The sequence below is a fragment of the Abramis brama genome, assembly GCF_963993115.1.
Source record: "Abramis brama genome assembly, chromosome: 20".
Classification (NCBI taxonomy): domain Eukaryota; kingdom Metazoa; phylum Chordata; class Actinopteri; order Cypriniformes; family Leuciscidae; genus Abramis; species Abramis brama.
In genome coordinates this window covers 10,395,202-10,418,083 of record NC_139982.1, presented here as the reverse complement: position 1 = coordinate 10,418,083, position 22,882 = coordinate 10,395,202, and the positions used below count along the sequence as shown (strand labels likewise).

The 22,882-nt window shown below is 39.5% G+C and overlaps 5 protein-coding genes across 5 annotated transcripts; 3 read left to right on the top strand and 2 right to left on the bottom strand.

Annotated features, from left to right (window-relative positions):
- Positions 1 to 484: 484 nt before the first annotated feature.
- On the top strand, positions 485 to 3,083 carry LOC311070990 (piggyBac transposable element-derived protein 4-like; the record flags this gene model as incomplete). The annotated part of the gene is made up of 2 exons (XM_084095207.1): positions 485 to 642; positions 1,592 to 3,083. 2 exons carry the CDS (start codon positions 485 to 487, stop codon positions 3,081 to 3,083), a joined length of 1,650 nt encoding a protein of 549 aa, XP_083951333.1.
- Positions 3,084 to 12,928: 9,845 nt separating this feature from the next.
- LOC311070686 (histone H4) lies at positions 12,929 to 13,297 on the top strand. The gene has a single exon (XM_084094693.1). The coding sequence runs from the start codon at positions 12,945 to 12,947 to the stop codon at positions 13,254 to 13,256; it is 312 nt and encodes a 103-aa protein (XP_083950819.1). The 5' UTR covers positions 12,929 to 12,944; the 3' UTR covers positions 13,257 to 13,297.
- A 624-nt stretch (positions 13,298 to 13,921) lies between these two features.
- Positions 13,922 to 15,011, top strand: LOC311070670 (histone H2B). Its single transcript, XM_084094675.1, has one exon. The coding sequence runs from the start codon at positions 14,079 to 14,081 to the stop codon at positions 14,451 to 14,453; it is 375 nt and encodes a 124-aa protein (XP_083950801.1). The 5' UTR covers positions 13,922 to 14,078; the 3' UTR covers positions 14,454 to 15,011.
- Positions 15,012 to 20,081: 5,070 nt separating this feature from the next.
- Positions 20,082 to 21,184, bottom strand: LOC311070672 (histone H2B). Its single transcript, XM_084094679.1, has one exon. It carries the CDS (start codon positions 21,023 to 21,025, stop codon positions 20,651 to 20,653), a length of 375 nt encoding a protein of 124 aa, XP_083950805.1. The 5' UTR covers positions 21,026 to 21,184; the 3' UTR covers positions 20,082 to 20,650.
- A 634-nt stretch (positions 21,185 to 21,818) lies between these two features.
- On the bottom strand, positions 21,819 to 22,183 carry LOC311070687 (histone H4). Its single transcript, XM_084094694.1, has one exon. It carries the CDS (start codon positions 22,157 to 22,159, stop codon positions 21,848 to 21,850), a length of 312 nt encoding a protein of 103 aa, XP_083950820.1. The 5' UTR covers positions 22,160 to 22,183; the 3' UTR covers positions 21,819 to 21,847.
- Positions 22,184 to 22,882: the final 699 nt, after the last annotated feature.

Here is a 22,882-nt window from a genome sequence, read left to right as displayed (position 1 = left end):
CTGTAGCATATTTAATAACTTAAAAAACAAAACAAACAAAAAAACAAAAAAAAAACAAACAAACATTATTTTGCAATATTTAGTGACAATTATAAGCCATTGATCGTTTACTGTACGGATTGATCGCGTTTGTGTCGGAGACTCCTTGTCTATGAAAGAAAATGTATGCCACACACAAAAAAAAAATAAAAAAAATATTGCATAGATGAATTTTTGTAGAGGCAGTTACACGAAATCCGTGTGTGTTCCATTCCACAAGCTTTATAAGATGTTAGATGCATGTTTTTTGCCATACCAATAAAATCACTGGCCACCCCTGAAAAAAAGTTCTATGCCCCGGTCTGGCCACACCCACCGGCAGTGCGAATCATTCACATGGTAATAACCTGACATAAGCTAGCTAGAGAAATCTGGTAAACGCCCCCTATCAATAGGATAAAATTGGCAGCAAACTTTTGTTTGGCTTTATTGACCTTTCATCAAGATGGCACGTCACGCACGCGAGCAAGCTCTTCAGATGACCATAGACAGTGAGGAAGAATTCACTTTTTCTTCAGAGTCCGAAGACGACGAATACCTTGACGATGAAGACCTGCATTTTGAGGAGGGCTTTGATCCAGCGCAGGACACATTTTCTCAAGAGTAAGTCATTTATTCTTATTTTAGTTATTAGAGTTGCCTACACGTATAGCTGTTTCAGACCTGTCCAGACTGAAATCTACCTGTTTTTAATATTATGGGTGAAATGTGTTGTCCTGTGGTCTTTTCATAGTATGTCTTACAAAACAAGCATTTATTTTCTATAATGTGGAGAGAGAGAAAATTAAATATTCAGATTCTGGGTTAGCTTACATCATATTCATTTGGTTTGAGGCTTTATTACCTCCCCTTAATGCAAATATAGTGTTGGTAGCACAATCTGATAGGTAGTATTATTCAGCAGAACACCGGTGTTTACTGTAAAATACTGGCTCATCAACTGAGCTTAACTGTGTTCTCCAGTATCTGCTGAGGTGTAAATGTTTTGAACGTGCATAACATAAGGTCGTCGATGCCCCATCAACAGGCATGAAGCACAGGACTATATATCCATTAATTGCCAATCACTTATGCATGCTCTGGTATGCCACCTTCTCCAATATCTGCTTAGGTGTAAATGTTTAAATGATGCCTCATCGTCAGGTGTAAAGCATCAGCCATATCAGCCATATACATTAATTGCCAATCACTTATGCATACACTGGTATGCCACCTTGGACAACCTAAGCTAACAAATGTTCACTAATATTTGTGCTTGTACCTTTTCTTTTCTTAGGAATGTGGTTCCTTCACGTGCACCTCACACAGGGACGGCACAAAAGCATCGTTCATTTTTCAGCGCGGTTGAGAATCTTAACGAGTATGTGCACATTATCTTATATTTTACAACTGACAGATTAATTTTGAGAACATACTGTGAAATAATACATACAAAGTGATTGTGGGTTTTAAAAAGCTTTTTAATGAATGGGCAATATATCACTATTAGTAATGGATAATGTTGTTGTGATCCTGTTGTCAGCATGCTCACTTTTGTTTTCTCCCCCCACAGATGTGAGAATGACTGTGAGCAGATACCTGTTGCAAAGAGAGCCAAGAAGACTCTGTCATGGAGAGAAGAGACTGATGTCGACGTGGCCCCAAAGCCTCGGAGATTCCTGCCGGCACGGGAACCTGGGCCGCAGTTGAGTCTTGCTGACTCGCACTCTCCTATGAGTCTGTTCAAACTATTTTTCTCAGAGAGCGCCGTGTCAAATCTTTGCCACAACACAAACGCTCAGGCTGCCAGGGCACTCGCACAGGGTCGCAAATACAGTTGGACAGATGTCAGTGTTGGCGAGCTGTACCGCTACATTGGACTCGTTTTCTACATGGCCACGGTGAAGATGAGCTCCGTCGCTGACTACTGGCGTCAGCACAGTATTTTTACTGTGCCCTTTCCCGCCACAGTCATGTCTAGGGACCGATACCGCACCATTTCATGGAATTTGCACATGAGCCACCCAGATGCAGACAAGGAAAATGACAAAAAGAGGGGCACAGCTGAACATGACAGACTTTTCAAGGTCAAACCCCTCATGGACACCATCCGTCTTGCGTGCAAAGCCTTCTATCATCCTAGAAGAAATGTCACTGTGAAGGAAAGACTGGTGGCATGCAGAGCAAATGCAGGAATGAGACGGTTCATGAAAGCCAAGCCAACAAAGCTGGGCTTCAAGTGTTTTGTCCTTACTGACTCGTCAAATGGATATACTGTGGACCTCTCTGTGTACATGGGCAATCACATCTTTCCCACAGGCCATGGGCTTTCTTATGATGCTGTGATGTCTCTCCTGGACAAGAAAGTTTTGGGCTCTGGGTATCATGTGTACATGGATGATTTCTACACAAGTCCAAAGCTCTTAACAGACTTGTTTGCTATGAAGTTTGGTGCTTGTGGAACTTACAGAGACTATAGGAAGGACTTTCCATGGAGCTCATCTAATGCACTGACCAAAAAGTCCAGCAGGGGATCCATCCGGTGGATTCGGGATGGGCCTCTTGTGTGTGTGAAGTGGATGGACAAACAAGAGGTGTCTGTTTGCTCCACCATCCATGCTGCCTATAAAGGAGACTGTGTGCAACGAAAAGTGAAAGCACAAGATACATGGAGGAAAAAGACTTTTCCATGTCCTGCACCTGTGTCCGCGTACAACCAGCACATGGCGGGTGTTGACCTGTCCGATCAGCTGTTGCAGTACTACACTGCACAGCACAAAACCATGAAGTGGTACAGAAAAGTCTTTCTACACTTCTTGGACATTGCTGCCACCAACGCTTTCATATTGCACAAGGAGCTACACGGCAACATGACGCACAAGGAGTTTATGGAAGAGCTCATTGGAGAGCTCTGTGGTGTGTCTCAGAAAACAGCACCAAAACACACCAGTAGTGACCATGTGCCGGTTCCAGGAGCTGAGCTGACCTCCGATGTCAGATATATTGTCACTGCTGGTCGCCGCATGCGTGTTCATTGCAAAGCAGTGCATGGAAAGAAGCTGTGACGTTCACTTGTGTCTTCATTTGAACAGGAACTGTTTTCAGAAATGGCACAAAGGTGTGTGAGTGTGCTCAAACCCCCCTTATGGTAACTAGCTGATGTTAATAGCTGAAGCTGATGAATAGCTGAAGCACAAATGTTAGGGCATGTCCAACATCTTCAGGATCCAAACCCTCAGATGCTACAAGGTTTTGAATACGTGATGGGAGATTTTAGACCTCCATGAACTATTTTGAGAAGTTCAGTGTGATAACAGATAACATCTCCATGTATTCTCTATTAAGGAGTTTCCCCAAATACTGTTGTTGCTTTTGCCAGTATAATCCATTGGACATCTTCCCATCGTTCTCTGTGGCACATTTACTGTCCATGTTACTGTAACATGAGCACTGGAGCCTCACGGTAAGGCAAAGAGGAGAAAAACATCCCTTGCCAGTTTAACCATCCTGTTCAAATGCTGTCAGTCACCCGATGTACAAGACTGTGAAAAGTGGGGGTGCCAGAAAAATGAAACAAAATAACAGAAAATAAACTTCTTGTAAAAACAGTCATTTTCGGTCAATAAAATACCATTTATAACTGTAATTTTACACAAAACAACTCGATTAAATCTCTGCATAAAAAAAAATAAAAAAAATAATCCAAATTCGGATCAATTGTCAACATTTGATTCAACTTTATACTTGTAGACAATAATAAATAAATGATGTGTGGTTGTGGAACTTAGTAGAAAGAAAGAAATACTTTCTACAAAGTCTTTATAGAAATTAACTGTCTATAAAGTATGTTCATGAAAATGGACACAAAGGAACACCATGTCATAGAGTTGCAATTGAAATTATTCAACCCCCATTGCAAATCAGGTTTATTGGGAAAATTTACAGACTTGCAGTTGTTTGCAATGAACAAATCAAATAAAAATAATTTAAAAAAAACTTTTTTTTTTCTTCTTTTTTTTTAAACTATGAGATGAATGCTATATATACAGAGATTAAATCTAGAGGCGTGTTTAAGATATATTTACAAGGATTAAGAGAGGATAAAAACAAGAGGCACTTCTACTTAGCCCAAGCTTTTACAAGTGACCCACTCTGATAATTTAACAGTAGGCATGCAACTGCATAACGCTGATTTATGTTACCAAACATGTTTAAGGGGATGACAGTATCAAATAATTTAAATTCCTTCAGTCTACGAATTAGGCGCTCAATGTGCACTCTGAGATGTGCAATAGATTGAGTCTCCCTGACCTCGTGCTTTGGCATCTGAGGTCTCCCAGCGAGGAATGCAGGCCTGTACACCTTGCAGGGCACACAGTCATCCACAAGGAAGCCTCTGTTGACCATCATTGCCATATCAGGGGGGCCATGCCAATCATTCCCTTCAGGGTACAGTGGGACTTATAGTTTGAGCATACCTCACTCTGAAGTAAAGGGGAGGAGGGTGTATGACAACGGAGCTCTGTGCAGTCCAGAATTGTGGTGGTGTCTGGGTAGTCTTCAAACTCTGAAGGCAAGTGTTCCGTAATTTTGTCTCGAGTCATCCAAATGCATTGTGAACCAAGAACAGAGAACAAAAAATTGCTCCAGGTCAGAATGATTCTGCTTACAGTAGACTGATGCACCCCATACCGCTCAGCTAGGTCCCTCTGCTTCAGACCAAGGGCAAGGTAGTTCAGGAAGAGGAACAGTTCATCTATTGCCTGTAAGGACTGACAGATCACAACACAATTACATGTATATGTATATGTAATTGTCAAAACTGGTAGGTGTACAGTACAGTTACAACAACAGACATCTGATGGTGTGGAATTTATTTCCATTCATTCTACATTCAATTCTAAAAGTGCTAGTGTTGGTCATAAGGTGAACATCCTGGCTTCAGAAAGTAAAAGTCCAACCATGTATTGAACAAGTATATGATAGGATGCATAAATTCTGTAGCCGGAGAGTTTGGTCATAATAGCACAGACGACAGACCTACCATGGAAGCACTTTGCTTTTCAGATTCAACGTTTGCAGTTCCTGCTCTGGTTACCCGAACCATGAATCTCAGTGATGGTTCAATGACCTGCCAAAATCGAAAATGTGAAAATAGTGAAAATGTCAAAGCATGGACATTTCTTGCATTTAGCACCATACTTATTATTACATTTATAGATTCTTATTTTGACAGTGCACACCAGGTCAGAGGTGAACCTGAAGTAGGAAGTGACTTGCACTGGTCTATTTGACATGCTGATTATATTTAATCTTCATTGTTTGTGGTTTGGACACCCTAGTGCAAAAAATAAAAAAAAATAAACCAAAATGTTTTTAAAATATATTTATTTCATACTAAGTATACTACAAATCGATATTTACTGACATAATGCTTGAAGCTTACTGATATAAATATTACAATTAAACTTTATTTGGAGTACTTCTTTATTGCACGATGGACATTAAGCCTAAAAAGTGCTTTAATATTAAATATTATTTTATTTTAAATATAATTAGTAAAGATAGTATGATCACTGTATAATATCAGTCTTTAAATGCAAGATATTTAAAGTGTTCTTAAAGTATAATGCGTTTTTATTAAATTAAATATTTCTACATACCTGGTGTAGAAACAGATGTCACTGTCAGAACCTGTAAATCGCTGTAGCCCTAAACGCTGTTTGAGTGACATCTGTTCCAGCTGCTGCCTCACATGGACGATTTCTTCGCGAAGCCTTTTGTTTTCTTCCCTGCCTTTCAGGGAACCGAGGTTACGAAAGTAACCGGAGACGTTCCCTTTCAAGGCGGTCACTTCGACATTACGTTGTGTGACGTATATGGGAACTGTATAAAATCCCGCCATGGGAGCAGTGAAGCCACACTACTTCGAGACTGACAGAACCCACAGCCAATAGCCGAGCTGCTAGGAATACAGGCATCTGATAGGCTGAAGCGGGCCAATAGCGCGCTTTTTAAAACCCTGTCAAATTTGCATCTCCCAAGCAAATGAAATAGGGGAAGGCTGCACTGAATCGCAGACACAACGCAATAGAAAGGGTTTATACAGTGTCAACAGCATAGCGGTGACAGTTGCATAAGCACAGCACATTCTGTCTGAGAGACAACCCGTGAAGAGACAACCCGTGAACCAAGCACAGAGTTAGCAACGGTAACTACTGGGCTACACATGGGAAAAACCTGAACTCACCGACAGTACTTGCGACCCCACAGAGGGTACATCCAACTTATAAAACCTGGCGAACGTATTCTGAGAAGACCAGCCAGCAGCAAAACATAAGTCCTGTATAGACATACCTCTAGCCCAGGCCCACGAAAAGGCGAATGCCCTCGTCGAATGAGCATTGATGCTAAGGGGACATTCTTCCCCCTGGCAAACATAAGCCAGAACAATAGCGTCCACAATCTAGTGAGCAAGCCTCTGCTTTGAGACCCCACGTCCCTTGTTACATCCACCAAAGCACACGGACAGCTGGTCCGACTGGCGAAAGGCGGCTGAGCAATTCATATAAACCCGCAAAGCTCTGACTGGGCAAACAGCACTCTGAGCGTCAGCATCATGCGAGGCTGACGGTTCAGCAGACAAGGCAGGTAGGGAAACAACCTGTGCCTTGAACGGAGTATTGAGGGACTTCGGAACGAAGCCTAGTCTCGGCCTAAGAGTGACATTACAGTCTCCCGGTCCAAAATGAATGTAGTCATCGCTTATCGAGAAAGCCTGTAGGTCACCAACGCGCTTCACCGAAGCGAGAGCGAGAAGCAAAGCAGTCTTCAGGGAAAGCTCCTTGATCACAATCGAGGCAAGTGGCTCGAACGGCGGGAGAGACAGAGCCCTCCGAACCAGGGCTAAATCCCACGGCGGCACAGAAGGCGGTCGCGAAGGGCATAATCTCCTAGCTCCATTGAGAAAACTGATCATCAAAGCGTGTTTACCGATCGACTGTCCGTCGACCGGGGAATGAAGCGCAGCAATAGCGGCCACATACACCTTCAGTGTGGACGGCAAACTCCCGTTATCCATCCTGAGCTGAAGGAAGCGCAGAATATCCGACACGGAACAGCTCCCCGGGTCGATACTGACATCCTGGCACCCTTTAGAGAAAACTCCCCACTTCAAAGCGTATAAACGTCTAGTAGACGGCGTGCGCGCCTCAGAGATAGTGCTCAGCACTCGCTGATGCAGAGTGTCCCGCCCGCTCAGAGTCCCCGCAGTGGCCACACATGAAGGTTCCACAGCTCGGGGCTGGGGTGCCATATCGTGCCCACCAATAATTCTCTCATGTCCGCGAACCAGGGCTGGTTCGGCCAGTTCGGGGCTATGAGGATCACAGACACTTTCTCCTCCCTGATCTTGCATAACACCGTAGGCAGAATCTTCACCGGAGGAAAGGCGTAAAGCCTGGTTTTCGGCCAGCGCAAAGTCAGAGCGTCCCCCGCCAGAGGGGAGCAAAACAGCGAGAAGAACGCCTGACAGTGCGTGTTCTCGCTCGTGGCGAACAGATCGACTTCTGCCCTCCCGAATCGATCCCAAATAATTTGTACCGAGCCAGGGTGAAGCCTCCACTCTCCTTGAGGAATCCCGTTCCTCGATAGCATATCCGCCCCGCGATTCAAGACACCGGGAATGCGCGATGCTCTTACGGAGAGAAAGTGCCGGTCTGCCCACAACAGGAGACTCGCCGCCTGCTTGAATAGGGCTCTGGAGTGCACGCCGCCTTGGCGATTTATGTACGAGACTACAGACTTGTTGTCGGTCCGAATCAGTACATGCTGCTGTTCCAACTGCGGCCGAAAGGCTTCAATTCCAGGCGGTTTATATGCCACTTCTTCTGTGGCTCTGACCACAGACCTGAGACAGGCATGCCCATGCATACTGCTCCCCAACCTGAGGTTGACGCATCCGTCAAGACCGTGGTGCGCCGCGTCACGATACCCATAGGGACTCCTGAGCTGAATAACTCCGGGTTTTTCCACGGTACCAGAGTGCGGACGCAACTGTGGGTAACCATGATGCGCTTGTGGCCGGAGGACCACGCCCTCGAAGGGACTCGAGTTTTCAGCCAGATCTGTAGCGGTCGCATATGCAGCAGACCCAGATGACACACTGATGAGGCTGCTGCCATCAGTCCCAGAAGCCTCTGAAACTCCCTCAGTGACACGGACCTGCCCGGTCTGAAACAACGTAGAGACGATGATATTGTCTCTATGCGCTCTCGGGAGAGATGGGCTCGCATCGTCACCGAATTCAAACACACACCCAGAAAAGTTGTAGTCTGTGTGAACACACTTTTCTGCTTGTTTACGCGCAGTCCCATCGTATCCAGGTGGCGAAGCAACGCTTCCACATGACCGATTAGCACCTCCCTCGAGTGGGCTAGAATCAGCCAGTCGTCCAGATAGTTTAGGATTCGCATTCCGCTCGATCTGAGGGGAGAAAGCGCCGCGTCTACAAACTTCGAAAAGGTGCGGGGGGCCAATCCGAATCCTAGAGCCAATCCGAATGGGAGTACTGAGTACTGATAAGCTGTGCCCTCGAACGCAAATCTCAGAAAGCGCCTGTGGCGCGGCACTATCTGGATATGAAAGTGCGCGTCCTTTAAATCCACTGAAGCGAACCAGTCGACGAACCTGTGCCAGGATCTGCTTCAGAGTTGTCATTCTGAACGCGCGCTTGTGAAGCGCTCGGTTGATGGGTCTCAAGTCCAGAATCGGACGGAGACCCCCCCCCCCCCCCCCCCATATATATATATATATATATTAATAAATTAGCTATTAGACATATCTCAGGTGTTAAATTATTAAAACTACTTAAATAATTAGTAGTATGCAGATAATTAGGTAATTAGTATGCAGTTCACTTTAAAATAACATTATAGCAAATGTTCTGTAGTACTTTGTATCAAGTAAATACAGATCAAATATTTTTATTATTGTACTGTATATTGGATTACATATATTTTAATTAGATGTTTTCAAGTTGAAAATAATATTACTTTGTTATTTCTGTAGTATGGAAAACATTTAGAAAAGTTTATTTGTAACTTGATATGTTAAATGTAATATAAAAGTATACAAAGTTTAACTGTCACAATTTCCCCCCACCAGATTCAGTGCAGCAACTGTGCAAGATGGTACCTCTGTCTGTCAATATGAAGAAAAAAAAAAATGAAGAGACCACTGTGGTTGTGTGTATTCAGTAAGTAAAAACTAAAATCCTTTGAAATTGTAGTTGTAAAAATATATTGTTTACTCTTGTATGGTTTATAGCTGTACTGGTCTGATGAAATAAAGCTTCATACAGAAATATTTTTTTGTTCATTTTGGTACTCTCTCTCTCTCTCTCTCTCTCTCTCTCTCTCTCTCTTTTCAGTAGACACCGCAGACACCGTGAAAACTACAAGAAATAAAACCAAATATTCAAAATATGTAAGTATATAGTACTATAGTATAGTAAGTATATATATATATATATATATATATATGTACTATTATAAAGGTAAATTGTCGTGCATGTGCGCCTCTCAAACCATGCAGATTAAGAAATAATTTTTCATGTCGTTTCTCTGCATCCATGTTCCATAGTTATCCTTTTTACCCGCTTAGAAAAGTGCCACGTTTTATTTTGTGTCACCATACTTGGTCGTGTAACTACTCGTGTAATTGTATTTAAATAAGGAAAACGTGTTTGGTCGCTTCTAACTTCATCTCTGTTTGGATCCTAATGAATGAACTGGGCTAAGTGCTATCAAAGTGTCGCCGCGCGACAGAGCGATTGAGTGCACGCACTGAGACGAGAGAGGTATGTATCAACTCGTCTTAGTTAAGGGAATAGCATAGTTTAATATGAAAAAACGGTGAAGTATCCCTTTAATTAAATCAGTTATTTAACATTGAATCAACATAGAAACAATATCAAATCAATCTTGCTTTATGTACAGCAGGATTCTATGCCAGTTAATTGTCTGTTTTCACTCCTTTCAATCAAAAACAACGTAGGGATGTAATTAATATGGTTTTTAATCAAAAAAGTCTCTCAAACCATATGGTTTATATTTTATGTTGTTTTGATCAGTTTGTTCAATCTCCTCACATGTCTCCTCAAAATCACTTAACATGCATCTAATTACAAAACAGTCTGCTGTTTTCTTACTTTTTTATTATTGAGAGAGGAAAGCGAGCAGCACATTTACTCATCTTACCATTGCTCTCAGCTGTGTGGGTGGAGTCAGATGTTCTCTAACAGTAGGCTATAGCCACTGCTCACGTATTTCGAACTTCGTTTTACTTAAAACGAAGAACGAAAAAGAACTTTGCCGTGAGTATATCGGGACCTTATCTGTGATCGTGTAAAGCCTGGGTTGAATAGCCTACCTTAAAGGGGTCATCGGATGCAAAATTAACTTTCATATGGTGTTTGCATATAAATGTGTCTTTGCAGTGTGTGGACAATCACCATACAATGAAAAAAAAAATCCATTCACTCCTTTTTTTTTTATCCTCAAAAAGTCTAAGCACTCTCAATAATCAGGCCATTTGGATTTTCTGAGCAATATGTCATATTGCTCATGCTCTGCCCACAACCTGGTTTTCAGATCAACAGCCCATGGGCACACAAATGGGCACACAGATGCATTTGCTATTTAAACAATGTGGCGCAGGACGTGAAAATGATAACTGCGTCGGGCTGAAACTAGCAAAGAACAACGGGTGTATGGGCCCATTGAGTCAGTTTTGCTGATGCAAAGTAGGCCCTTCGTTACCAAACACCAACTAAATAAGGATACAATTATGTGTAATTCGCAAACTGTTTAACATTAAACTGTTGGTTACTTTAAAACTTCATCTGGGAGATCACGGGGATATGTGAATATTTATCTGTTAACTGGTTGCATATGTCAGATTTATTGCATGACTCGGGCAGAGAAAAGCGTACTCGGTTACCTAACGTAACCTCGGTTCTCTCTAGAAGAGGGAACGAGTATTGCGTAAGTTGCTTACGCTACGGGTAAAGTCATCTTTTCTCGAGATCTGAAGCCAAAAATTATCCTTAATTTAACTCTTTGGTTGCTTTTCGCAGGAAGTGCTTCGGGTCATTGTCCATCTGCAATGTGAAGCGCTGTCCAATGAGTTCTGAAGCATTTGGCTGAATATGAGCAGATAATATTGCCCGAAACACTTCAGAATTCATCCTGCTGCTTTCGTCAGCAACCAAAGAGTTTTTTAAGGGAAAGAAGTGGAATGTTATGCAATGGCCAAGTCAGTCACCTGATCTGAATCCGATTGAGCATGCATTTCACTTGCTGAAGACAAAACTGAAGGGAAAATGCCCCAAGAACAAGCAGGAACTGAAGACAGTTGCAGTAGAGGCCTGGCAGAGCATCACTAGGAATGAAACCCAACGTCTGGTGATGTCTATGCGTTCCAGACTTCAGGCTGTAATTGACTGCAAAGGATTTGCAACCAAGTATTAAAAAGTGAAAGTTTGATTTATGATTGTTAATCTGTCCCATTACTTTTGGTCCCTTGAAAAGTGGGAGGCACATATACAAACTGTTGTAATTCCTACACCGTTCACCTGATTTGGATGTAAATACCCTCAAATTAAAGCTGAAAGTCTGCAGTTGAAGCACATCTTGTTCGTTTCATTTCAAATCCATTGTGGTGGTGTATAGAGCCAAAAATATTAGAATTGTGTCGATGTCCCAATATTTATGGACCTGACTGTATATCTTTGCATTTTCAACTGTGTCCATATTGAAATGTGAAATGTAGCAATTTCAACAGTTTAAATGTTGAAACTAAACTACAACATACATGCAGCAAATTTTGCATCACATAAAACAGAAATATTGATGATTTTTTTTTTTTTTTTTTTTTTTTTTTATATATAGAAACTTATCCTGGGAGATACAACTCATGAAATATATCAACATATATCTCCATCCATCCATCCATCTTCCTCCGCTTATCCGGGGCCGGGTCGCGGGGGCAGCAGTCTAAGCAGAGATGCCCAGACTTCCCTCTCCCTGGACACTTCCTCCAGCTCTTCCGGGGGGACACCGAGGCGTTCCCAGGCCAGCCGGGAGACATAGTCTCTCCAGCATGACCTAGGTCTTCCCCGGGGTCTCCTCCTTTTTTTTTTTTTTTTATATATAGAAACTTATCCTGGGAGATACAACTCATGAAATATATCAACATATATCTAAATATATGAAATATATCAAAAACTCTAGATGAATGTCTATATTATATAAAAGTGACATGAAAGGATGATTTGATCATGATGATCATTTTCCACTCATTTTCCACTTCCCTTCTTTAAAGGTTAAAATGTAGTCAGTAAAGTTGTGAAAAAGTATCAAACATAATCCTGCATTTTAGCTTTGCAGTTTTAATAGAGTAATTTTGTCTTTCTCCATTGTTTGTGTTTTCTAAATTCCCATTACTAAAAGAGCAAATATACACTTAAAATATACATGTGCAAACACACACAAGCATAAACAGAAGATAACAGAGATGAGCCACTCTATTATTTAATAATTTAACTTTAATATTGTGATATGTCATCTTGTGTCCCTCTTCATTTACTTTGGTGACCTTGTAGAACATCACATTTCATTATAAACCAGTACTGCTGTGATTTATTATGATCTCTGTGAAATACATTTTATGAAACCTGAATTTGAATATGAAACAGGTCAGGGTTGGGATTAAATCACATGTGCTCTGGGGGAGGGGTGTGTCATGTGACGCGGAGCTGGTTTCTGTCAGGTCCTGTAAGCAAATGTAAAATTCTTCCTTGTAACACACAGCAACTATTCGTTCATTGTCTTTCATTGATCTACTGAAAGTAGTCAGAGTGAAACATGTCTGGAAGAGGCAAAGGCGGTAAAGGACTCGGAAAAGGAGGCGCTAAGCGTCACCGTAAAGTGTTGCGCGATAACATCCAGGGAATCACCAAACCCGCCATTCGTCGTCTGGCTCGCCGCGGCGGCGTCAAGCGCATCTCCGGTCTGATCTACGAGGAGACCCGCGGAGTGTTGAAGGTGTTCCTGGAGAACGTGATCCGCGATGCCGTCACCTACACCGAGCACGCCAAGAGAAAGACCGTCACCGCCATGGATGTTGTGTACGCGCTGAAGAGACAGGGACGCACCTTGTACGGCTTCGGCGGATAAACGCCTGAAACCAGGAGAAACCACTCAAACCCAACGGCTCTTTTAAGAGCCACACACTCTGCCACATAAAGAGTCAATGTTTTGATTAGATTAACCATAGAATTAATTTCAAAACGCCATGTCTGAGACCATATATATATATATATATATATATATATATATATAATTTTCCTTTTTTTTTTTTTTTTTTTTTAACAGATAACAAATGTAAGCATTTGATTGTGTTAAATGTTAATTTAACGGATATTATTTTTTTGGAAACTAACAATTCAAACTAACAATTACATCAACATAGTAGGCTACCACAGTTAAGAGAAGTGAAGGTGAAGACGAAAATGTTATATTGTACACTAACGATCCAATGAGCTTGTATCAGCTTTTTCTGTCATTTTAAACATTTTAACAATAGTTTCATGAGGATACTGTTTTTAAAGGGTGTCTGACCATTATTCGTTTCTTTTCTCCCAAACTCTCTCAATAGGTTTATAAGGGGTTTAAAAATTACATGATGATGCACAATATTAGAACCGCTTATTTATCTCAAAAAATATTGAATAAAAGAGCGGGAAACGAAACAACGGAAACTTGAGGGAGGGTGTCGTTCGTGGAGCAGTGGGCGGGACTATTATTTAACCTCCTGTGATTGGCCTTCGTGATGCTTTGAGTTGTCCAATGAAGTACGAGTTTATGGGTTTGGCCTATGAAAACGGACAATCAGAGAATTCCCTTATCCCTTTGAAAATTAGCATAGGGCAGTGAATAAATACCTCTGTCTCACACTGGCGGGACAGAACTTTGTCAAATATTTGATCTTGCATCATCATGCCTGAACCAGCAAAGTCCGCGCCCAAGAAGGGCTCAAAGAAGGCCGTCACCAAGACCGCCGGTAAGGGAGGAAAGAAGCGCAGAAAGTCCAGGAAGGAGAGCTATGCTATCTATGTCTACAAAGTCCTGAAGCAGGTTCACCCTGACACCGGCATCTCCTCCAAGGCGATGGGCATCATGAATTCTTTCGTCAACGACATCTTCGAGCGCATCGCCGGTGAGTCGTCTCGCCTCGCGCACTACAACAAGCGCTCCACCATCACCTCTAGAGAGATCCAGACCGCCGTGCGTCTGCTGCTGCCCGGAGAGCTGGCCAAACACGCCGTGTCCGAGGGCACAAAGGCCGTCACCAAATACACCAGCTCAAAGTGAGGCGTGCCTGAATTCAACTATCCCAAAGGCTCTTTTAAGAGCCACCCATCTTCTCAGATAAAGAGCTTTTGTGTTTTACTATTTACAGCTTTTATTCTATGTGAATTTTGATGGATCTTCTAGTGCTAAATGAACACTGATGACAACACTTTCTCAAGTTTTTGAGAGGATAATTTAGGCTGAGCACGTTTCATAGCCCTAATCCATCTCTTTCAGTGTGCCATTAGTTTAAAAATGTGAAAAAGTAGGCTTGTCTTTTTGTTTCTTGATTATTGTGTAAATGGTGAACTATAACTGCATTGCATTTCCCAACTTCTGTAAATCTCAACACCAAACCACAACAGTATTTCAAGTGTATTTTTACCTTCCTACAACAGGCATTTGTGCCTTATACCAATTAAAAATATACCAATGAATATTAAAAATCACTATTCTAACTGTTTTTAAGAGAAATATCCTAAAATATCTGGAAAAAAAGTCCTAAAACAAGATGGATTTGCAGAAATGCATACAAAATTAACATGATGTGTTGATTGTGACACAGTAAAAAGAAAAATGGCTGTGTTTTCTATCTTGAGATAAAAAAAATATTTTTTTTTTTTTTCATCAGCCGTGTGTGCAGATAAGTCAAATACAAAATGTTATGTCTCTGGATTTACTATTTATATGTGTGTTTGAGTAAAATTATCATTCTACAAACTACTACCAACATTTCCTCCAAATTTAAAGTAAAAACATTGCCATTTAGAGTTTTTTTTTTTTTTTTTTTTCAGAATGGCAAAAAAAGGAGTGTAATAATTACTTTAATGAGCTCATTGTTTCTGCCTTAAATTAAAACATGTTAGCAAACTGCACGATCTGCATTATGTTGAACTACATTTCTGAAATATGGACATTAATTGGACAGTCACATCTGATTACAGATTAATCTAAATTGTAATGTAGAAACATGCATTTTCTGTAAAGCTGCTTTGAAACAATATGAATAGTGAAAAGCACTATAAAATACATGTGGATTGAATTTAAAGCTAAAATGACAAATAGGACACCCTTACGGTCTCGTGGACTTAACGGACATGCGCACGTGGCGGCCACTGTAATTCCACAAGACTGCAAGTTGCCATTTGGGACAGAGCCTAATATTATTTCTCTATTACCCACTTCTCATTCAACTCTTGAAATGGGTTGAACTGGAATGTCCAAAGTCTCTATGCGCTATGGACCTGATTTATTATGTACATTTTTTTTCTTCTTTTTTTATTATGAATTTGTTTGATGCACCATGCAAAGATACATGGAAGCTGTGACAGAAATCAGGGTTACACCACCAAATGTTGAACTTTTCTGAAGTTAAAACATTAGTCTTGTGTTGTTTAAAAATTAATATAAACTTTCTTTCAGATTGCTAAATTATTGATATGTCTATTGTTCCCCCTTTTATCTGTCTGTTTGTTTGAATGGCTGTTATGTTATATCTAAAGACAATAAGAAGTTGATTTTTTTTTTGTGTGCCATTTTCTGAAGAAAAAATGCTCTAAATTGGCAATGTTTTTACTTTAAATTTGGAGGAAATGTTGTCAGTAGTTTGTAGAATGTTCATTTTACTCAAACACGCATATAAATACTAAATCCAGAGACAACATTTTGTATTTGACTTATCCGCACACACGGCTGATTAAATTAAAATATTTTTTTTATTTTTGTATCTCAAGATAGAAAACACAGCCATCTTTCTTTTTACTGTGTTACGATCAATACATCATGGTCATTTTGTATGCATTTCTGCAAATCCATCTTGTTTTAGGGTCCGTGTACTTTTTCGTTCATTCATTATCCAATTTCGGAATGAAAGATGAAATTTAAAAAAGGGTGCAGCTTGTTTTTTTGTTTAAAAGAAAAAAAAAGCAGAAATGGCTGTATTTTGTTTTCCAAGTGTAGTGTTGTCATCAAATAATAGTATTAGAAAATTGGACGACATTTCCGATCGTTTTTTTAATTTGTAATATTTATTTGTACGTTTATTGTATTTCATTTGACTGATCCTGTCTTTACCCGGAAGTAAATTACACCGTCGTGCGAAGTCATAGATACACCATAGATATCATATATAAACGCTAGATGTCTCGTGCGCGCTGCTGGCCAATGGAGGTCGACGTCCGCACGTGGCGGCCAGCTTGCCACAGTGTGCTCGCTCACTCGTAACATGGTGCATGTACTTTTAAATAACCATAACTTGCTCAATTTTCTACCGATTTTAAAACGGTTTGGTTTGTTATAAACGTCAGAGATGTAGTTATGACACTGCATACATACACTGCATACATATGAATAATTATAACATACATGTTCAAGCATTCGGAATTATAGCCACGTTAATAACGTTTGTAAGAAACCAAACCGTTTGTAAATCCGTCAAGATTTCAGCGAGATAAGAGGATTTGTGTGCATGCTGATCACTCACCTTAATTCACAGCTTCACTGTGACAAGATGGCCGAATGGTGATGCCGGAAGTGACTGCGCCATAAGACATCTAGCGTTTATATATGATATCTATGATATACACTAGATAAAATATACATATTTTATACATATATAAATTTTATACATATATAAAATATGTCGCCTTGGCTACGGCAGTTCATTGGAACGAAAGCGTCAATAGAGCCGCCATCTTGGAACAGGGGAGCCCCTCCTCTTTAATGCATCAGCGTCAATGTAGGCAAATGTCTAACGGAAATAAAATCACCATAAATCGTCATGAATGCGATTTTCTAGTTTTTTTGGCTCGTTCCAACGGTCAGACATGTATTTATCATTGAGTCCAGAGAAAATTTAAGGTTTTGATATTAAGATCTACTTCTTTTTCAAAATATAATAGCCTAGTGCTAGTAGGCCTAAGTTTATTAGTCACATTCTTCCACTTGAGTAAACTTAGAATGAACTATTGCTACGAGCAAAACTTGGCCACTATATATTTAATATTCAATTTTATTTTAATGATCACAATTAAAGTTTTAATTTTATTAAATTGAACAAGCGCAACATTCAGCATTCAATCAAATATTCTAAAAGATGTATTATTAATAATAATGTTATTTCAACATAATATCTCGTTATTTCGACATAATATGTGTGCGTGTAACATGCAAGATGTGCATTTGTAAATCCGGTGACGCGTGCATTGATTTTTATTAATAAACTAGTGTTTTCTGACAGTGTCGACTCGACTGCAAAGATGAAGTTGACGATCGCAATCTCCGTAGTGAACGCGCCTATAGAGAGAAATGCACATAATGGATTACATAATCAGAGAGTAGCCTTTTTCTTTTCGTTTTGAATTATTTCGTTTAAAGACATTTCAAGCTTTGTGTATTTGATGTATTTCTCATGTCTGTGTGAGGCATACGCTGAGTTTCGTTAAGTTAGGATGAGATGCGCTCCAGTTAATGCAAGTGACCGCACGGGCGCCTCCATGATTATTGTCTGTTATATTTGCTTCTTATTTATTAAATCCAGGAAATTGGTTAATGAAAAATTGATTAAAATTAAGATACAATTTATACAAAACGAAATTCACTTTAAAGAAACGCTTTCTACAAAAAACATAATGAAAAAACATAATGAAACATAATGAAGTGATGATGTCTGAACAAAATCATGTCTGACCCGCTCCATGTCTCTCGATATATTGCGCATCCTATCTTACTCCTGCTGTTCACTTTTCATAAATCAACATACATGGAAAAAAAAAAAAACCATTATAATATTTTAACAAATATGAAACTAAATGTGCTTATTTAATGGTTACAACAGTATAGTAGGCCTACAGACTCTCTATTTGTACAAATTGCTGAACATTCATTTAATTCTGAATTTTGCACACACAAGTTGAAAGGCATTTGTTCAAATAAAGTTCACGGATAATTGTGCGTGCATTTATTAATCATTATGATACTAAAATAATAAAATAGGCTATGCTATGTAAAAAAAATCAGATGAGCCCAGAATATGAATGCAACGTTTAATTACACGTTAAGCATTTTCCTTTAAATTTTCCATTTTACTGGAAATGTTAGCCACACACCAGGGTAGCCAAGGCGACATCTAGTGTATGACTTCGCACGACGGTGTAATTTACTTCCGGGTAAAGACAGGATCAGTCAAATGAAATACAATAAACGTACAAATAAATATTACAAATTAAAAAAACGATCGGAAATGTCGTCCAATTTTCTAATACTATTATTTGATGACAACACTACACTTGGAAAACAAAATACAGCCATTTCTGCTTTTTTTTTCTTTTAAACAAAAAAACAAGCTGCACCCTTTTTTAAATTTCATCTTTCATTCCGAAATTGGATAATGAATGAACGAAAAAGTACACGGACCCTAAAACAAGATGGATTTGCAGAAATGCATACAAAATGACCATGATGTATTGATCGTAACACAGTAAAAAGAAAGATGGCTGTGTTTTCTATCTTGAGATACAAAAATAAAAAAAATATTTTAATTTAATCAGCCGTGTGTGCGGATAAGTCAAATACAAAATGTTGTCTCTGGATTTAGTATTTATATGCGTGTTTGAGTAAAATGAACATTCTACAAACTACTGACAACATTTCCTCCAAATTTAAAGTAAAAACATTGCCAATTTAGAGCATTTTTTCTTCAGAAAATGGCACACAAAAAAAAAATCAACTTCTTATTGTCTTTAGATATAACATAACAGCCATTCAAACAAACAGACAGATAAAAGGGGGAACAATAGACATATCAATAATTTAGCAATCTGAAAGAAAGTTTATATTAATTTTTAAACAACACAAGACTAATGTTTTAACTTCAGAAAAGTTCAACATTTGGTGGTGTAACCCTGATTTCTGTCACAGCTTCCATGTATCTTTGCATGGTGCATCAAACAAATTCATAATAAAAAAAGAAGAAAAAAAATGTACATAATAAATCAGGTCCATAGCGCATAGAGACTTTGGACATTCCAGTTCAACCCATTTCAAGAGTTGAATGAGAAGTGGGTAATAGAGAAATAATATTAGGCTCTGTCCCAAATGGCAACTTGCAGTCTTGTGGAATTACAGTGGCCGCCACGTGCGCATGTCCGTTAAGTCCACGAGACCGTAAGGGTGTCCTATTTGTCATTTTAGCTTTAAATTCAATCCACATGTATTTTATAGTGCTTTTCACTATTCATATTGTTTCAAAGCAGCTTTACAGAAAATGCATGTTTCTACATTACAATTTAGATTAATCTGTAATCAGATGTGACTGTCCAATTAATGTCCATATTTCAGAAATGTAGTTCAACATAATGCAGATCGTGCAGTTTGCTAACATGTTTTAATTTAAGGCAGAAACAATGAGCTCATTAAAGTAATTATTACACTCCTTTTTTTGCCATTCTGAAAAAAAAAAAAAAAAAAAACTCTAAATGGCAATGTTTTTACTTTAAATTTGGAGGAAATGTTGGTAGTAGTTTGTAGAATGATAATTTTACTCAAACACACATATAAATAGTAAATCCAGAGACATAACATTTTGTATTTGACTTATCTGCACACACGGCTGATGAAAAAAAAAAAAAATATTTTTTTTATCTCAAGATAGAAAACACAGCCATTTTTCTTTTTACTGTGTCACAATCAACACATCATGTTAATTTTGTATGCATTTCTGCAAATCCATCTTGTTTTAGGACTTTTTTTCCAGATATTTTAGGATATTTCTCTTAAAAACAGTTAGAATAGTGATTTTTAATATTCATTGGTATATTTTTAATTGGTATAAGGCACAAATGCCTGTTGTAGGAAGGTAAAAATACACTTGAAATACTGTTGTGGTTTGGTGTTGAGATTTACAGAAGTTGGGAAATGCAATGCAGTTATAGTTCACCATTTACACAATAATCAAGAAACAAAAAGACAAGCCTACTTTTTCACATTTTTAAACTAATGGCACACTGAAAGAGATGGATTAGGGCTATGAAACGTGCTCAGCCTAAATTATCCTCTCAAAAACTTGAGAAAGTGTTGTCATCAGTGTTCATTTAGCACTAGAAGATCCATCAAAATTCACATAGAATAAAAGCTGTAAATAGTAAAACACAAAAGCTCTTTATCTGAGAAGATGGGTGGCTCTTAAAAGAGCCTTTGGGATAGTTGAATTCAGGCACGCCTCACTTTGAGCTGGTGTATTTGGTGACGGCCTTTGTGCCCTCGGACACGGCGTGTTTGGCCAGCTCTCCGGGCAGCAGCAGACGCACGGCGGTCTGGATCTCTCTAGAGGTGATGGTGGAGCGCTTGTTGTAGTGCGCGAGGCGAGACGACTCACCGGCGATGCGCTCGAAGATGTCGTTGACGAAAGAATTCATGATGCCCATCGCCTTGGAGGAGATGCCGGTGTCAGGGTGAACCTGCTTCAGGACTTTGTAGACATAGATAGCATAGCTCTCCTTCCTGGACTTTCTGCGCTTCTTTCCTCCCTTACCGGCGGTCTTGGTGACGGCCTTCTTTGAGCCCTTCTTGGGCGCGGACTTTGCTGGTTCAGGCATGATGATGCAAGATCAAATATTTGACAAAGTTCTGTCCCGCCAGTGTGAGACAGAGGTATTTATTCACTGCCCTATGCTAATTTTCAAAGGGATAAGGGAATTCTCTGATTGTCCGTTTTCATAGGCCAAACCCATAAACTCGTACTTCATTGGACAACTCAAAGCATCACGAAGGCCAATCACAGGAGGTTAAATAATAGTCCCGCCCACTGCTCCACGAACGACACCCTCCCTCAAGTTTCCGTTGTTTCGTTTCCCGCTCTTTTATTCAATATTTTTTGAGATAAATAAGCGGTTCTAATATTGTGCATCATCATGTAATTTTTAAACCCCTTATAAACCTATTGAGAGAGTTTGGGAGAAAAGAAACGAATAATGGTCAGACACCCTTTAAAAACAGTATCCTCATGAAACTATTGTTAAAATGTTTAAAATGACAGAAAAAGCTGATACAAGCTCATTGGATCGTTAGTGTACAATATAACATTTTCGTCTTCACCTTCACTTCTCTTAACTGTGGTAGCCTACTATGTTGATGTAATTGTTAGTTTGAATTGTTAGTTTCCAAAAAAATAATATCCGTTAAATTAACATTTAACACAATCAAATGCTTACATTTGTTATCTGTTAAAAAAAAAAAAAAAAAAAAAGGAAAATTATATATATATATATATATATATATATATATATATGGTCTCAGACATGGCGTTTTGAAATTAATTCTATGGTTAATCTAATCAAAACATTGACTCTTTATGTGGCAGAGTGTGTGGCTCTTAAAAGAGCCGTTGGGTTTGAGTGGTTTCTCCTGGTTTCAGGCGTTTATCCGCCGAAGCCGTACAAGGTGCGTCCCTGTCTCTTCAGCGCGTACACAACATCCATGGCGGTGACGGTCTTTCTCTTGGCGTGCTCGGTGTAGGTGACGGCATCGCGGATCACGTTCTCCAGGAACACCTTCAACACTCCGCGGGTCTCCTCGTAGATCAGACCGGAGATGCGCTTGACGCCGCCGCGGCGAGCCAGACGACGAATGGCGGGTTTGGTGATTCCCTGGATGTTATCGCGCAACACTTTACGGTGACGCTTAGCGCCTCCTTTTCCGAGTCCTTTACCGCCTTTGCCTCTTCCAGACATGTTTCACTCTGACTACTTTCAGTAGATCAATGAAAGACAATGAACGAATAGTTGCTGTGTGTTACAAGGAAGAATTTTACATTTGCTTACAGGACCTGACAGAAACCAGCTCCGCGTCACATGACACACCCCTCCCCCAGAGCACATGTGATTTAATCCCAACCCTGACCTGTTTCATATTCAAATTCAGGTTTCATAAAATGTATTTCACAGAGATCATAATAAATCACAGCAGTACTGGTTTATAATGAAATGTGATGTTCTACAAGGTCACCAAAGTAAATGAAGAGGGACACAAGATGACATATCACAATATTAAAGTTAAATTATTAAATAATAGAGTGGCTCATCTCTGTTATCTTCTGTTTATGCTTGTGTGTGTTTGCACATGTATATTTTAAGTGTATATTTGCTCTTTTAGTAATGGGAATTTAGAAAACACAAACAATGGAGAAAGACAAAATTACTCTATTAAAACTGCAAAGCTAAAATGCAGGATTATGTTTGATACTTTTTCACAACTTTACTGACTACATTTTAACCTTTAAAGAAGGGAAGTGGAAAATGAGTGGAAAATGATCATCATGATCAAATCATCCTTTCATGTCACTTTTATATAATATAGACATTCATCTAGAGTTTTTGATATATTTCATATATTTAGATATATGTTGATATATTTCATGAGTTGTATCTCCCAGGATAAGTTTCTATATATAAAAA

Bases quoted from the DNA above. Each gene is read 5' to 3' on its own strand.
- LOC311070686 (XM_084094693.1), top strand. From the start codon at position 12,945: ATGTCTGGAAGAGGCAAAGGCGGTAAAGGACTCGGAAAAGGAGGCGCT.
- LOC311070670 (XM_084094675.1), top strand. From the start codon at position 14,079: ATGCCTGAACCAGCAAAGTCCGCGCCCAAGAAGGGCTCAAAGAAGGCC.
- LOC311070672 (XM_084094679.1), bottom strand. From the start codon at position 21,025: ATGCCTGAACCAGCAAAGTCCGCGCCCAAGAAGGGCTCAAAGAAGGCC.
- LOC311070687 (XM_084094694.1), bottom strand. From the start codon at position 22,159: ATGTCTGGAAGAGGCAAAGGCGGTAAAGGACTCGGAAAAGGAGGCGCT.